Source organism: Anneissia japonica, unplaced genomic scaffold, assembly GCF_011630105.1.
Source record: "Anneissia japonica isolate Jap-2015-1 unplaced genomic scaffold, ASM1163010v1 scaffold493_len2256704_cov171, whole genome shotgun sequence".
Taxonomy (NCBI): domain Eukaryota; kingdom Metazoa; phylum Echinodermata; class Crinoidea; order Comatulida; family Comatulidae; genus Anneissia; species Anneissia japonica.
This window is the reverse complement of record NW_022727062.1, coordinates 1,644,040-1,662,269: the sequence shown is the minus strand read 5'-3', so window position 1 is coordinate 1,662,269 and position 18,230 is coordinate 1,644,040. Positions and strand designations below refer to the sequence as shown.

The 18,230-nt window shown below is 32.3% G+C and overlaps 1 protein-coding gene across 4 annotated transcripts in view; it reads left to right on the top strand.

Moving 5' to 3' along the window:
• The window catches only part of LOC117113427 (centrosomal protein of 85 kDa-like), a 31,618-nt gene extending 13,418 nt beyond the window's left edge, over nucleotides 1-18,200 (top strand). For all 4 annotated transcript variants that reach the window (XM_033256750.1, XM_033256751.1, XM_033256752.1 and 1 more), the window contains 10 exons: nucleotides 3,250-4,063; nucleotides 4,693-4,810; nucleotides 5,718-5,812; nucleotides 8,828-8,918; nucleotides 10,606-10,758; nucleotides 11,483-11,616; nucleotides 11,849-11,999; nucleotides 12,436-12,606; nucleotides 13,211-13,430; nucleotides 14,353-18,200. In XM_033256750.1, coding sequence (XP_033112641.1) covers nucleotides 3,250-4,063; nucleotides 4,693-4,810; nucleotides 5,718-5,812; nucleotides 8,828-8,918; nucleotides 10,606-10,758; nucleotides 11,483-11,616; nucleotides 11,849-11,999; nucleotides 12,436-12,606; nucleotides 13,211-13,430; nucleotides 14,353-14,522 — 2,117 coding nt within the window. In that variant the 3' untranslated portion in view covers nucleotides 14,523-18,200. The remainder of the gene's footprint in view (nucleotides 1-3,249; nucleotides 4,064-4,692; nucleotides 4,811-5,717; nucleotides 5,813-8,827; nucleotides 8,919-10,605; nucleotides 10,759-11,482; nucleotides 11,617-11,848; nucleotides 12,000-12,435; nucleotides 12,607-13,210; nucleotides 13,431-14,352) is intronic.
• Nucleotides 18,201-18,230: the final 30 nt, after the last annotated feature.

Genomic DNA, 18,230 nt, shown 5'->3' with positions numbered 1-18,230 from the left:
GTTAAATGTAAACTGCATACTACAATTTACCAGAAACGATAAACTTTTTCATTGGCGGAAATTATACGCCAGCTTTCAACGAGTTCAGTAATACTATTACTACTTGCTTATTCAATAACTGTAGCTTGGTGTTCCGGGAAAAATGTCAGCGATCTGGCGCACAGTTGACAGAAAGATTGCTCAATAAACAAAGCACTGTTCCGGATGTGATTTTATGGAATATGCTTCTCAAAATTAAAGTTTTGTTGTTTTCTACTCAAAATCTGGCCTGAAATCTAAAATAGACACTTTATAATCAGTGTCTTTACTCATTAAAAATGTTTTGCAGATAAGTGTTTGGCCATTTGTGCCACAGACTTTATCATGCTTATATTTTTCCAATGTCAGTCAACTACATCATGTCAGAGGTTGCATGAGGCTTGGGTTCAACAGGAAGTGACTCACCCACAGGCTCTGCTTACATCAAAATCTGTTAATTTGTTGTAAATTCAATTTATGTTTTCAAAAAGTTCGAACGTACTGTAAACACTGTCCAACCACTGCCTTAATTCACAATTCTAAACTTTCATTTCTAAGGAAGTTATTATTTATAAATGAATGACAGTAATTGAATGGCAGTGTTAATTTTCTCAACAAGTTCAAGTATTGATGAATTGTTGGGACATTTAAATTGAAATATTGTGACATACATAAACTCTCTTTTTTACCTTTTGTTCTACAGTAGGCCTAATTTGTCTTTATTAAAGTGCTACATGAAAACTATCTTGCATTAGAATAGAGTTTGCATGTTATACAGTGGCTTGTTTTTTTAATTTTTGTTTTTTTAATTTTTGTGTGTTTTAATAATTTTGTTTCCATTCAAAAATGTTTTCTGTCTACGTCCCACGTCTACGTGCTCCAAACGTTTTGTCAATTGTGTTTGTGTTTTTTGTTTGTTTCTTGTCTCGGGTTGTTTTTACTAGCACTAACTAACCACTTGCCCCAAACATGACTAGTCACTTTGTTAATGTTGTGTGTTTCGTGTCTAGGCTTGTAAAGCATTTGCATTTCATGTATCAGTTTCTATAGACTCCAGTAATTTCACTTTATACAATATACAGTATTGTTTAGTAACTTAGAGTAATAATGAATATATTTATGCACCTAAGACATGTTTAAGGCAGGGTTATTTTTTTCTCTATCAATTGGGGTTTAACAGAGCTATAATGAAAAGTTCATAGTCATACCATAACCTTGGGCACACCTTCAGGACCAAAAACAGTGCCCCTGTAAACTGGAATGTCCCTTGAATAGGGGTGTTGGTCGTAGTTCCAAAAGGTATATTGCTCCTTTAAAAAATTGTCACTTTAATGGGGGTGTTCCCTTAATAGGATGTCCCAAAGTAGGTATTCTATTTTATTACATTTTCCCTTCAATTAAATGTGGATACTACTGTATTAGCTCTATAATTATAAGACCTTTATTTTTCGCAATTTCGCTACGATAGCTCATAATTTTCCAAATTCGGAATACGCATTTACTGTAGTTTCTTTTTAACTATACCATCGATCAAACTTTAGTATAGTACTTAGGCAGGCTGAGTGTTCTGGCTGGCTATGGGAAATTACCTCATCAATCAGTCTCTAAAATATTTTATTCAAATGCCGTTGTATTGTATTTTTCAGACTACTGTTTAACCTTTGTCTTCAAACTGTAGTATTTTTTGCATGCATATTGATTTTTTAAAGGAAATTCTTTTAGATTATTATCCTAGATAATCTATAGCCTTATAATGACAGCCTCCCACAAACTTGACATTACTGTTTTAAAATAATAAATATTTCAACAACAACTGCAAATTTACAGTATTCTTGAAAACATATTCATTCATTCTGTTTTTGAAAATATGAATTTTTTTGTTTTTGTATAATTGTTATTCAATTATTCATTTAACAGTGTTTTCATGTAATTAATCATTTAAATATTTCTGATTTAAATACCCAATTGTTTTTATTCTGAGCTATTAAAAGTCTGATGAATATTTTTAACCTTCTCTTGTTGCCTATAAACACCATTTTGTTGAAAAATAAAATTATGAATTAAGAATTAGAAATATATTAAAATACTTTTTGGATATAAATCCTATTCTTTTGCACAACTCTGGAAGTTATTTTGTTTGCTTTTCAGCTGCTGATGTCATTGACAAGTGTCTGCAGTATTGTTTATCAGTTTGTTTCATACTGTAAACAAACTAATTCATGATTTATCATTTTAACTCACCAGACAAAAACAATTGAATAAGTTCCTGCCAAACTTTACTGACCCAAATACATCATCATGAACAATTAATCACATAAAGCAAAAGTCATATATTCGTATGAAATACAATAGTCATAAAACAATGCACTATAAAATTATTCTCAGTACATTAATTCATTTTATGAGGTTTTGGTTCTGGAGGAAAAACCAAGATTGCCTATTGTGAATGGGATCTTATGAAAACAATAAAGGATTGATGATGTGTTTTCAATCTATCAAAAAAAAAAATACTATGATAGTATAGTAGTATCGGTATTGGTGTTTTAGCAGGCCCGTATTTGATGCCTGTAGTTTATTTCCTTGTCAAAAATATGGGGAATATACTGTACATTGGAAAAGACTAAATTAGTACAGTCTGATAGGAGTTGAATAGCTAGGTGTTTAAAACAATGCTTTATCTTCCAGTTTCATGGTCCTGAGTTCAATTTTTTTTTTTTTGGCTAATTGGCCTAAAATCATTTTTAAAAAAATTTGGAATCACTATTATTGGCAGGCTGTGGGTTTGCTAAATAAGGTATAAAAACAGTTTGCCTTACGGGTCTTTTTTCTTACAACAGCAACTCCACTCCTAAGTCTGAAACTTAGCCTATGAAGAGAATCTTGTGTGTATTGCTTGTCTTGTGAAGGGAGTGCCACATAGAAAAGTGATTAAATTCACTATTTGATATATTTGACATTAAAGTTGTATAAAATAAAACAAAAAAATAAAGCAATTTAAGTATAAGGAAGCTTGACCAAAAAAGCAAAATGTATATCAATTAAAAAATCTAAAAAATTTTTTTATTTTTTTTAATTAACAGTAGTATCATTTAAGATCAGCTTTGCTATCTCGACTGGCATCATACAGTACTCAAAACATTTGTTCTTATCCTTTATTTGCCAAAAAACAAACGTAAGTGTGTTCGAACTAAAGTTTTGCCGTTTGTGATCATTTGGATTTTCTTGTTTTAGGTCATGAAGCACGAAGTCCGCCAGTTGCACAAGTCTTGCCAAATACTCCGAACAAATCACGTACATTAACGACAAATAGACCAATTCATGAACTCGCTCACGAACCAAAGAACCTATTCCAACGTCAGGATGTAAAATATCCGCAGAGGACTTACGAGCCATATAGCTCTCCAACCAGATTGAAAGAAATGAACGCTATTGATTTGTCGTTTGCGGATCAAACATATGGAATACTTAATGAGGAAGATACTCTGCATCAGTCAGTTTTATTGGAAGCAGATACCGAACTAAAGCGTAGAGAAAATATCGCGGTCGGTACCGAAGAGTTGCGAAGCGGCGGAGTTGGTAGGGATTCATATGTTGAGTTATCCGATCGTAGGCATAGGGATTTTGAACGTACTAAACCGTCTAATATCGCGATTGCGACATCATACAGTCAACCTTTACCTCGTCCTCCGATATCTGTAGGGGCCGAGATACAGGCTAAGCCTTCCTATCTGACAACAGAGAATCATGACGGTGCTTATTATACGGGAGGTTTGTCCACTGGGTATGGCGCGGGCAAGTCATATGATCTGCAGTCATGGCAACAGCATATGACACACCAGCAGACAAACCCTCACCTTCAGGCGCATCTGGAACATCTTCATCTGTCGAGTAAAGGATTGAATACTGCGTTGTCATCGCTAAATCTAGGGGGCAGTAACCCAAATTTAAATCAGGATATTGGATCAATTCAAGAACCTTCACGGCTGAGTGCTGTAATTCGGGCCAAGGATAACATTCTTCAAGAGAAAAACATCATCATTGATAAGTAAGACAATATCATGATAAAAAAAATACACGGATCTATAAATTTAAATTTCAACATTTAGAAGACATTTATTAACTTAAAAATCTCACTATATAGAATCACAACTTAAATATATTTTTTGCATAAAATATTTTGATAGTAAATTATTTTGAAAGTATAATAACTACATTACAGCATAATTGTAAATAATGAAACCAAACCATGTTTGATTTATTGCCCTCCAAGGATACTGTAATTTGTAAATGGAAAAATAATTCCTAACTTACTGACTTTTTCTTTACTGAATTACTTAAGGATTACAAAACTAATTTCCTGTGATATTTTATTTCAATACTAAATTTAGAGAATGATAATCTAATTGAATAGTGAACCTGACTACAGGAAATTCATTATCCTAAGACACTCGGAAATGAAATGTAGCAAAATGAAACGTTGACAAAATTAAAATACAGGATACATTCAATGCAGTTAATTTGCATATTAATGAACGGAATGCTTTGAACTTTTAAGAAACTTGTGTTCAAGTTCGTTCCATCCTGAAAAGGAGAAATTTCGCACAACTCCTTTTGAAGATAGTATTTGATATATATTTGTAAATAAAGTATGGGATGTTTACTCTGCTTTTCAAGGCAAAAATTAGAGTTGGCACACTATGAGGAACAGATAAAGGAACTGAAGTTGCAGGATCGTCATCGGCAGTATGCTCGAGCTTCGGAGGAAGGGGACATGATGCTTATTAAGATACAGGTCAGTAAAGTTTATTGTATATATTTTAACATGGCGTCTGTTACCTGTAACAACTATAAATGACACAGTCTAGAATTGATTAATTAGGCCGACATTAAAAATGCATCCTAACATTTAAAAAAAAGAATGTTAAATGTTTGGAGTCACTATAATCTCAATAATAGTCGAGTACAGTATTCGTGAGTATATGACAGTACCATGTGGCAATACTGTATGTTGACTTCTTCATAAAATAAGTCTACCAAGTGCAATTATGGTAAAATGGGTATAGTTTACCCGCCTGTGTGGGGGTGGGTGTGGGGAAGGTGAGGGAGAGGTTTTTTTTTTTGTTAAATGAAGAGCATCAAGTTTGAATTCTAATTTACATGATTATAGATTAGAATGTCAGAAACATTCTGCAGTTGATATCTTTTTGCAAATTGAATATTTTGGTAGATAACCAAGTAGTTGAACAGTATGTATCTATAAATACATGCATTCAATTTATTTTAACTTCTTTTACATTGCTGCGCCAGAATCCAGTTTTAATTCTTTTGCAATCAATTGCAACTCTTAAAATATTTAAAGTGATGACTTAACAATTTTGCTGACCTTAATACAGTAGGTCAGTTTTAATTTTAAGTACAGTAGACACCTCAGTATAAGTTTTTAGAATAGCAGAGTGAAGCTTTTACCTTGAGTGCTCTCATTTTAAATCCAATGGCCCGGTGTTCAACTCATGGAAATAGCAAGATTTTTATTACCAATATATTACCATACAGTAGCTGTATATATACTTTGTTTGATAAACTAGATATATTTGTTGACATGTTTGTAAGAATGATGAATATAAAATGTGAATTATGTGTGAGATGTGTTTTCACTAATATTTTTATGAATATTTTACTCTTGTTTTATTTTCTCTCAGGAATACCAATATGAAGTGAGTTCTTTAAAAGCTCAGTTGGCTGAAGTTTCAACAGCCAAAGTAGCTGAGGTGGAAATATTAAACAGAACATTAGGGTAAGTAGATCTCATTGTACAGTCAATGAAATAGTTACCATATTTCTTTGAATAAATGCTCTGCTTTGAATAAACGCCGCCCTTGAATAACCACCCCCTCTAGAGCCTCATTTGGAATTAACGTCTCCCTTGAATACGTGGCCCAAGGCGTTTATTTTTTCTCCGAAAAGGCGTCCCCTAAATTATGTAAACAGATTTATTGGAAGCATTATCATTCTCAACACATTCTATTAATGTTCTATTCCAATAGAATTTACATTTTACTATTTTACTAGCCTTGTTAGGATCAATAAGTTTTTATAATCAAGAAATAACACATTTTGGCGGTAAATATCTGTTGTATTTCCACATTTTAATAGTTAATTTATGTTGCATTTATTTTTGTATACGACACTATCCATTTTATACCATAAGAAATAAACACCTCCCTTCTTGACTGAACGCCTCCCTCAAATAAATGCCAACTCAAGAACCATTCTCAACAATAAACCCCCTGGGGCGTTTATTTGGATAAATGCGGTATATCAATAAAAGTATATACATAGGCAGTTTAACCATAAATGACTGTGGCTATAATTTATTATTCTTGTTTCTGATAATATCGCTTGTATGTGTATCTCTCTTGCTTCCATCAAAGGCTCTCTGTATAAACATTCTTTTGTGCCAAATTCTCTTCATGTATTGAATGGTAAATCTAAAACGGTTGAAATCTATTGAGTTACAGATATACCATCTGTACATAGGTATCATGTGTAGTAATTTTAATTAGTTCTATTATTAGTTCTTCAGTAAGCCATGCCATACAAACCAAAATTCAGTGTCTTTTTAATATAGTGTTAAGACAGTAAGTTTATTTTATGTTTAAAATTTAAAAATAACTCGACCAAGACAAACACTCAGATGCAACTACAACAAGTAGGTCAATATCAAGTTCTGTTCAGATAATCAAAATTACTGTAGTGAAATTTAAATAACTGATGGTTATGATGATGATGATGATGATGATGATGATGATGATGATTCAAATATAAAGAGGCAAATTACTGAAGAAGGTCCATTCCTCTAGATATGACTGCATTATATTTAAACCAAGTCTATCTAAAAGCTGGGTGGCACTTATTAAATTTCCTTTTCTTAGGGTTGAGACAATGTAATCTCTAAGTCTATTTTTTCAATCTTTAAAAATTCTAAAGTCATTTGGTGAATTTCCCAACTTTTGGAAAATTGTGAAAACTGTTGCCTGCAACTATAGGCCAATGACTGCATCAATGTCATCTGCATTTTCTATCAAATATCAGCAGAAACAAGCATATTGTAATATAGAGGATCAACCTCTTGATTGACCTCTGTAACTGACCTTATGAGTTCCATCCCTCCAGCAGGTAAACAAACACGTATTAATGTGTGGAAGAATGAATGTGAAACACAGGAACTGGATGTTATAAATCAATTTACCACAATTGTAGAAAATTAATTCCATGATTACTTTAGGAGCAATGTCAAGAGCAGATGTAGGCTTTAAGCTTTGTTCTAAATATCAAATTTTATTTTTATTGTTTCCTTGATGTTTTTTGGGCAAAACCATTTGCAAAATAATAAAACAAAATTTTATTTTTATTTATTTTCTGCCTTCCTCTTACGATCTTCAAAAAAATAAGTTATTAAAACAAAACAAAATAAGATATTAAAAAGTCTTGCAGGGAGTGGGTTTTTTTTTTTTTTTTTTTTTTTTTTAACATTGTGAGAATAAATGCCTGTGTTAGGATTTGGACCATAGCCCCATGGGATTGAAAGGCATGTATCTTATAAACATGCTACATCCCCAGTCACCAAAGAAACCCAAGCTTGTTTGCTGCTTGCCTTCCATTCCAAAGGTTCTGGGTTCGAGTACTTGCACGGCTAGACACCAGCATCTTTTCTCAACCACAGTAAAAGCTCCACTCCCTATTTCCTCATTATGATATTTTTAGTAAGATCATTACTGTACTACTAGTTACATCCTGTAGTCTAGTAGAAACCTTTCAGTTGTATGTGAAGGGGGAAGAGGTGATAATATGTGTGAATGGAAACTAATTTAAATATAAAAAATGTAAATGAAATATACTTCAAAAGCCTGGCACTTCACTGCGGTCGTCGGCCAATGCGATTCCATGGAGAACACAACGGCACTACGCGCGTGCAACGAATCGATTTTATTGACGATTCGTTCAGACTGCCACCGACAATTGGAAGACGGTTTCGTGTCGTCTAACGATCAGGGTGTTTAGTTGCATTTGTCGGCTGACGGTCGTACAACGCTGTCAGTGCCCTGGTTTGCAGTTCAGTCACTGTAAGGCTGAGTAGCTTTCATTTGATTCTGTTGTATTTTATAAATCTGAAATTAATTGATTTTTATGATGTGGTCAATGTGTTTTTCTCCATTTTGCATGTACACGCTTTAGCTTACCTAAACCTGTCAATGTTTTTTCCATATGCTTGTGTATTCATTTATTTTAAAAAAACTTCTATCTGTAGTAAAATACTGTTGTGAAGTACAACAATAATGAACTATTCATACTATTAAATTATTGCTTAATTATTATAAAGTAAAGACTACTAATTGAATATTATAAAAATAGTAATAGGCAATTTGTCGATTTATCCAGGTAGTATTGTTTGTTGTTTGTTTTTATTTCAAATCCGTGAATGTAAAAATACAAAGAATAACAGGATTCAGGACAACCAAACTAATCCAAACAAAAGGATTGGTTTTCATTGGGGTCCTGGTTAAAAATTTACAAAAAAATAGAAAAAGGAAGGGAAAAATAAGAAAACTATACAGAAAGCATTCAGATTCATAAGTATCCACTCATGGGCTACCAACATCACCATTCGTTTGTGTAATCCAATGTTTAAATCCCCAAAATGTATCACATGTTGTATTTTATTTTCTTTTTTTTTTTCCATAACTTACAGTACTTTGAATTGACTGATTAGTGAAGCTTTTTATCATACTCTGGTTGTTTTTATTTTTAGTGAACGGGAATATGAAATTGATCAACTTAAGAAGTCTATTAAAGATGCTACTGCCAATAAAACTAAAGAAGTTGAGGACCTTCGAAAAAAGGTAAACAAAAAAATATATAATGAAATAATTATTAGATACTATTTTATACAGTGCATATCCATTTCATAAGGTAGCCACTCAACCCCTCTTAAAAAAAAGGGAAAAAAAACATGTTACTCTCACATTACCCACATCTTTTAAAAATGGTAATTATCATTTTTGCTATTAGCATTTTGCTGAAGGACTCTCACATTACAGTATATTCCCCTTTAAACAAAACACAAAGTGAACTTTCACACTGTTAATCTCTTGAAACTAAATTCTAAACATGGCATTCAGCCATTTAAACTCTACTTGCTAAACCTCATTATGAAACTTGGTTTCTAGAGCATCATGAAGTGTATTCTACTGTATTAGTTTGTGATTTACTGAACTGATGAGTTAATATGAATGGTGATTCCCCACGACATATTTAACACACAAAATGTACGGCCGTCTATGCAAACAAATTGGGGATTTCCCTAGGTATGTTTGTTGTTGCGAGTTAGCCAGAAGAATACAAGCATTTCCAGTTGTTTTTTGTTTACATAATCGGCCTATAAATTGAAATTTCCTTATTTTATAGTGTTTGTAAATAATGTCAATGTTTCAAAATAATTATAAAGTTATACATTTGGGGAACAGTTTGAGCTTAAAAATAGATTTGGTTGTACAAAGGCAACGTCAAAAAAGCGATATTCTACGTCCTCTAGGCGTTACTTTGAGAGGTGTTTATTGCAAATGAGGCTCTGGAGGGGGAGTTTATTAGAAAAAGAAATTATTGGTCGCCTCAAAAGTTCCAGAAAACTAAAATTTCCCAAGGCCATGCCAGATCCCCCAGGGTAGTGTTGTCACTCGATCTCACCTCCCCAATTTGGACACCTGGATCCACCTCTATTCAAAGCAGTGAAATTTTCAAGGAGAACAATTGCTCTCAGTCATCCGAGGAGAGCAATTTAGTTTTTAATTTACTCTTTTGTGGCGCAGCATACTAACAAGTCTTTTACGTGCTTTAAGCTATATTACGTCTGATCCGAATCAAAATTCGGAACCACTTTTCTAATGCAATGAACGCTAATGTCCCCATTCTTGCAAGGTTTTTAAATTTTCTGATTAATTTGGTAAGACTTTTGATCCGAAAATTCAGATTCGATGTGAATGCAGATTTATGTTATTACCCTATAGTCACTAGAGAAAAGACATAGAATTTTTGCAGCTAGTATTGTTTGCTATTTATTTGTTACTTGGTATATATATAGTGCCTTTCCTTTAGGTTACAAAGCACTCTGGTCATCGTGTCCACATGCTTAAAGTGTTGCTGCCATATTGGAACAGTAGCAGGCAACCCCACCAGGTACCCATTTATATTCTCCTGGGTGGAGAGATGCAACACAGCAGATAAAGTGTCTTGCTCAACTAAACAAAGGGCACAGTGAGGGATTGAAACCCCGATTTTTGGTTACGAAACCAAACCGTTCCGCTGCGCCAAACGGCTCATAATCATCATGTTTGAACCTAAAATATACCCCAAAAAAATAACAGATGATCTCTCCTTATCTTTTTATAGAGTATGATATGGCGTCTAGCCTGATTTTTATCAATACATATTTCCTGCCAGTTAAGATATACTGTGGGTGTGTACAGTAACAACATACTAAGAGATAGGACAGCTGTTGAGGAAGTTAATGTTATCAACATTTTATTTCAGCTCGTTTCAAGGGAATCAAGAACCGAGGAAATTAAAGGGAAGTTTGAACGGTTACGAGAAAAGTATGAGAAAGCTAAACGTAAAGAGAGTAGTTATAACAGCTACCTGCAAGAACTGCCTACCATGAAGGATCATCGCAACAATGTAGAAAGAATATCCTTTGACACTAAAATAGTCTTTAAAATTTCAACATTCTTTTCATTAAATTTCTGAATTTTAATTATTTGAACTCAGAATACATATTTTCTATTTTATATGATCAAAATTGATTGGTTATTTATAATTTTTTTTTATATATATTTTTATTTTATTCCTTTCAGTAATTCAAACATTTTAAACATTGAAAAGGAAAGCTGCAGTGAGAAAAAAAGCAGTTGCTATTAAATGGTGTCACACCAACCATACAATAATATAAAAAAAAAGCATATTAGATAAATGTAAAATTCTGTACACACTGAAATATATTAATCAGTCTTCAAAATAAGAATAGAAACTGAAATGCAAATCCATGCACAGTGCTACAGTACATTATTATTGAATTGAAAAAGGAAATATGTTTGTTATATATATGATATAGTAATTCTAGTTTGGACATAGTTTAGTTTGTTTCCATCATTGGAAAATACTCTATGAGGAGTTGAACCAACACCTTCTGATTATTTCTGGGATTGCCTACAAATACTGAGGCCAAACTCATATACACCAACATCTTTCTCAAGACTGAGACAGTTATTAAACATGGTGGAATCATACCTCTTCATTATTAGTGACAGTGTTATAAAAATTAAAATCTGTTTAGCTAGAATTGTGTTTTTGGTTAGTCATTTCATATTCAAAGATCAATTTTAAGAACTTTTCTTTAACTTTGACCTTCCACTTGAAAAATTTGAAAGAGAAAGAAACGTTACTGACAGAGAGGATCAACCATTTAGAAAGCTCACTTGCAGAAGTACGGAAGGCCAGTCGAGGCAAAGACACGGAGTTGAGTGAACTTCACATGTCTGTAGAAAGGTATTTTTCAGGATTTCCTTGGTGTTCACACCAACAAATATTAGATAACAAAAAAAGTTAAAATCAATGTTGCTTTTTTTCACCCAGGAATATTCATGAATAATTGATACATTCACAAACGAAAACTTAACAAATACAACTCAATTCAAAATCCTGAATTCGAAAAAGTTTAGTAGGAAACCATGTATGATTGTGAGGCTTTACAAGGTTTTCTTTTATTTTTATTTTGCAGTTACAAGGAGGAGATCAGTAAATTAAAGATAGTGATTGGTGCAAATGGAGGAAGTGATGTAGAAAATCTGAAGCTGTTTAAAGAGAAGGATATCGATGAATTGAGAAAGGAGAATGATGTTCTGCGAAAAGATGTCAGTCGCCTTCAACAGGTATGCCTGTCGATGTCAAAGCAGACCATTGTTTTTTGCTTCAATTTACTACAGCCTAATTGCGGATTAGTATAAAACTCATGGATTTTTTTTTTATATTTCTACTTCTATATATAAAAAGTAGAAAGCTATAATATTATTTTTTTTTAATAACAATCTTCCATATTGAAGTATTATAAATTCATTTGACATTTGAATACAACTGACATTGTCAGCTTCAGACACATATTTACACTCCACTTTTGCATAACTTTGCTTTCTGTAATTTCCAAATGTTTGGATGAATAAAGTGATGTCTATGTCTAACTTGATAATCAACTATTTGTGACCATCTTTTACAAAACCTTTTGTCGGTAAAATTCAAAATGGTTTTATGTACTTTTTATATCAGCATATTAATTTTTGATAGAAGTGTTTTGTTTATTGTATCTGATAGCTTGTTGACAGCAAACATTCAAAACTAAGAAGCATGCATGAACAGACTAAGGATAAGTTTAGGTCTTTAGAAGGGAGGGTAGAGCAGGAGGAGAGCACGGTGCACTCACTGAGAGAGGCACTCCAGACAAAGGACAGAGACCTAGAGAAAATGCAAGAATCAATGAGACAGGTAAACACCCAAGCAAATGTATGTTTTAAAAAAAATAATTTAGGAGTGAGTTACTCATAAATGGCAGAGATCAAACTAGTACTAAACATACTGATTGATTGATTGATTAATTGTTCTTAAATAAGATGATGAGTTTGAAGAACATTAATTAATTATTTAATTAATTAATCAATCAATCATTTAATTAATTATTTAATTAGTCTTAAATTACTAGATATCCTGCAGATCATTTAGGAAAATAAAAGCTTAATAGATAAAACATTTCAAAAGCTATTGTCATATCAACAAGTGAAGGTAGTACTAATTAAGTAATTGATTAATTAATTAGTATTTCTATACAATTTATTATAGTATTTAACTTTAGATTATAAAGGTAGAGGTATGTTCAACAGCAGCAAATAATTAATAATTGTAGTGTTAAAATACTACAATTGGATGTTTTTGACAATAAGGATATTAATGTTTTTTTTTTTAATTGATATATGGAGATTGTAAAGCGCTAGTGCATATATTCATTTCAGAAAGAAGTTGTTGCAATGAATGTATAAGAGGAGATAAAAATAATTAATTGGTGATGAATTACTTCTTTTTTTATCACAATCAGTTGGCGGCTCAAAGCCAAGAGATGTACGAGCATAATCTGAATCTGACAGAGAAATGTCAGGAACTTGAGAAGGCTGTGTCACAAGATTACATTGAGTACAGTCAGCAGCTTCTGCTGGAGATCTCAGCTTGCGTGACAGACCTTCAGTGTCTGGTGCATATATTAGTGGAACAAGCAGAAGGCAAGGAACCCAACATGTCTATGCTACTGGGCGTCAAATGTAAGCTGATGAAACCTACCTTTTATGTTGTTTATACAGTTGAACTTGCCTAAGTCGAATCCAAGATGCCATTGAAATATTTTTCGACTTAGATAAATTCGACTTACAGATTGTTAATTAATGGAAAAACACAACAATTTGGCATGTAAAATTAGATCGACTTTGAAATTATTAGGCAAAGTCGACATAGGCAAGTTAACTGTAGTTGTTATTGTCTTCTACATTAAGTAACACTAACAGATTCTTTATTTGTTCTCATTCTTTAAGATTGGATTTTCGACACAGGCTAATATCTTGATACCTATTAATATACTCAATATTTTAAAATAGTCTGTTTAATAATTTATATAATTATAGTAATGTGCTTTCAATTTAAAATTTGAATTTGAAAATATTTTTCACACTCATTAACAGACACATAAATAACACCACCATGTATGCTTTTCATGTGGAGACGGTTTGGCGCAGTGGAAATGGTTTGATTTCCCAACCTCGAGGTCAGGGTTTCAATCCTTTTCTGTGCACTTCGCTTGTTTCCTTGAGCAAGACAATTTATCTACATTGCTTTAGTCTACTCAGCCTTATCAAGGGGTACGGGCAAATTGCTAAGAGTAACCTGCGCTGGACCAGCGTCCCACCCAGGTGGAGCAACATGCTCTCGTTTCTTCATGCTACTTGAAACTGGGGCTTAGCTCCAGCCCTTACTCTATAAGCCCCATATCTGAGCATGGATTTACAAACTGATAATTTTTTTAGCAAACATTCTGACAGACAGTGAAAGCTGATCTCTGTCTTATTGGAAGTTATTTTATCTTTTCACAGTAATAATAAAGATATGTTATTTTGATTTTTACAGCTTTTCCACATTTTATTATCTATAGCATATATTTTTTTAAATTAAGTTTTCATTTTTATTTGATAGCATTACCATCGATGCTTGACTCTGACGGAGATGCAACCAGTACCAGCAAGGAATCGATGAAGTCTAAACTGAAACAGGTTCAACATTTACAGGCAGACATCGACAAGCTCCGCTCCATGCTGTCCGACAAATACGCTGAAGACCTTGGGGATCAGTGTGTAACGCACTGAAGAGTGTTGTAATCACTCTCACTAACATTGGCAGTGGCAGAGGTTATTCTGTAACATACTAAAGACTTGCTCTTTGCTGGTTAACTCATGTTGTCACAGTGGCAGAAAACAGTGAGCTTACTACTTCCATGTAAATTCAATCAAGACTTTATAGTAATTATTCATTGGTTTTTTATGAACTGAGGAGCTTAGTCATCTTTGTGTAACACCATGTTACTGTAGCGAACATCAGTTTGCCTAAGAGGATCATAAAATTCATGATTTTCATTCATGAACCCTCTGAAGACACTTGTAATTGCTGTGAATGTAACACAGTGATGTCACAGAGGCAGAGATCAATGAGCTACAGTATCCTGCATCCGTGCTACAAGACATTCATTCAAGACTTTAGTGATGATTGTTCAACTCACTGAAGACTGGTCATTCTTTATCTAACCTTGTGATGTCACATTGGCAGAGATCATCAAGTCCAGATTCATGCTGTCCAGACAGATTTATCAAAGACTTTGGGAATGAGTATGCAGCACATTGAAGATATTGGTGATCTTAGTGGATTGCTGTGTTGTCAGAGATGAATTTTTATAACACTGAAGAGTATGGTCCTCTATTTGTGAAACAGTGATCTCACCGGGGCAGAGATCAATTTGTTTATTCATGTTACCAGACAATAGCAATGCATAAAATTGGGATGTCACATTGGCAGAGAGCAATAAACTTAGATCCATTCTGTCCAACAGATACAAAGTGATCACTGCATTCAACAGAAATGTAACATGTCTCTTTGTTGCCCTTTGAACCTTGTTTAAAATGGCTGGTTATTTTTTTTTTTTTTCTTTTTTGGGGAAACATTATATTTAAATGGATTTTAATATTCTATAAATCTATGATAAACAGTTTGATTAATTCATTTATGTTTATGTTGAACAAAAATCGTTTTATACCAAAACAATAACATTGGCAATGTTTATCCATATGAGATATTTATTATTGTTGTTTTTATTTAATTTATTATAATCGGTATTAATATTATTTATTGACCTTTATCAAAAAACATGGTTTATTATGTTGTATGTATATCTCTGTATGCTCCCTTGAAAATTTAAAGATACCAACAAAATACTTATATTAAAAACAATATGCAAAATTATATACATAAGCTGGGAATTGTAGTGTAAAATGTGTGTATGTGTGTACGGACAGATTTAGTTATGAGAAGAATGTTGGTGTTGGGAGAATGTCGGTGTTGGGAGAATGTCAAGTGCGTATAGAGAAGGTCTATGTGTGATATACATTAGGGCGTATATGATGCATCAGGGTGTATGTGGATTTCTGTCGGTGGATCTTCGTGTTGTGTGGCTGGATATTTCTGTGTGTGTGTCAGAGTGTGTATGGTTTTGTATCATGGGGGAGGATATGTCAGGTTTTGTATGTTTAATGGAAAATACCGTAATATAGTTATGTAGTAGTTATAGATTCTTTCTCGATATGTCGCAATTTTTATAACTATCAGTATTTTTCTAAAAATCATCTTGTGTGTCAAATATTTCCTATACAATCTGCAGAGTTTTTATAAATATTGAATGTAAAACATGAAAAACAACTCCATATACAATCTTGATAAATTAAGTTTGAAAAATATTCTTCAGAATATACTACAGTATAAAAGTGATATTTATTAATATCAATAACATTTAAAATGAATTAATCAAATATAGGTCTTCTAGAAAATGAAATATGTTATTAATTATCATATTCAAGATTGCCTTGATTGTTCTACATTTAATTAAATAATGAGTACAAGTATAATGTCATTAAACTCCTTTGCCATGCTTGCATTTACTTTAAATACTGCTTTTCTGCATCCCCCACCAATAGAGGATGCTGTTGTATTAACCTGACAATAGAGGGGGCTATCACCCATTTCCACTTTGTCTTAATTGTACTAAAATGACAAATAGTTTACATGTAGAACTTTCAGTTTCAATTTATTTTTTGATTTCTCTTAAATATAAACATACTGGGATATTCATTTTTGATGAGCTGCACTGTGAAATGTAGCCACATTTATGTGTATATTAGAATGTAGTATATATATACACTACATAAAGATTGCTGCTATAATATTACAAACTTTTTCACTTATTTTATTTTAGAACTATCAGAACTAGAAATTTACGCAGTACTTTTCTATTATAGGCCCATACAGTACATACATGTTTGTTGTATAAAGATAGATATTGGTATATTTAAAAACATAAAACTATTAAAAAAGGAAAAATATATCAAGATATGAGATATAGAATATGTTAATGTATGTATATGTGAGGTGTGTTTTGAGACAATTTATGATGTCAATATAATTAAATGAAATTCTCATATAATCAAAACAAAGATGACAAACAACGGAATAGAATAATACAATTAGAAGATGGTAACTTTTTGTGGCCTGCCATCCCAAACCAGCATGTTTGTCACTAAATGTTAAACGGAGTATTAGCATAAAGAATGTTGGAGTATAATTGTATACTTCAATACAGAGGAGCCATAATACTTTTTCTCATAACTTTGGCAGTAGTAAGTCGATTTCAGTAAATGACCTATCATTTTAATATTTATAGTGTGGAGAATATGAATGTACTAAAAACTCAATTTTCTTGGTTTGAAAACTAATGCTGGTTTTGGCATGGCAAGTGCCATTTGTTGAAAGCAAATATGAACTTACAAATTAGAAAGATGAACTTAACTTAAAAAGATTCATTGGTTGATAGAAAACTGGAGCTTTATACAGTGGTACTGTAAGAGGTTTCAAAAAGGGTGTTTTCCTTCATCGGCAGCGGCAAACAAATCTCTATTCAAGTTTGAAATTGTTTAATTTAGAGATTGGCTAGCATATGGATAGGGAAGGGGTGTAAAAACCGTTCTTGTAATTTGTTGGTTACTGTAATTAGATGTAATTAAAAAATTACTGTATTTGAATGAAATTTGAAAACAGTTCTTTTGAGGGCTTTCACTTATCTTGTGTGTTCATATATTTCTTTGCTTTCTATTGTCCTAATTAATATAATGATCTAACCATTTGTTTTGCTACAGGGTAACTACCTGTCTGGTGCAATATTTATTTACATTGTTTGGTTCAATTCGCGTTATTTTTTTGACTATCTCTTAGTTTTGTTTTGAAGCATTCCAGTTGAAAAAGAAAATGTGTTGAAAAGGCTGTATAATATCTTGCATGTGTGTTAAAAATATCATTAAGCTTTATATCTAGATTTTTTCTGGTTTCTTTCCTTATTTAGTATGCCTGCATACAAGTATAGCAGATAGAATTTATGATCACACTGTTCTCAAAAATGTTTGCTAAATACAGAATATTGAGCAATATTTGTATATTTTTAGGGCACTATTGGAAAATAGTGACCTAAAAGAACTATTATTGCCTTAAGAATTCAAGTTATTAATTTTGTTTTTTGTTATATTTAATATTTTTAATATTGTAAGCTTTCTGATTTGTTTGATGTGCATGTTATAATATTAGTAATAATATAAAATGAGGGTATTTTATTACTATTATTATTATTAATGATATTAGTAGAGAACTTAACCGATCAGATTTATTTTTCATGTATTTTCTTTAGATATATACATTCTATTGAAATGAATAAAGAGTTGTCATACAGGTTATCGGATTGTCAAGATTTATTATTTATATTG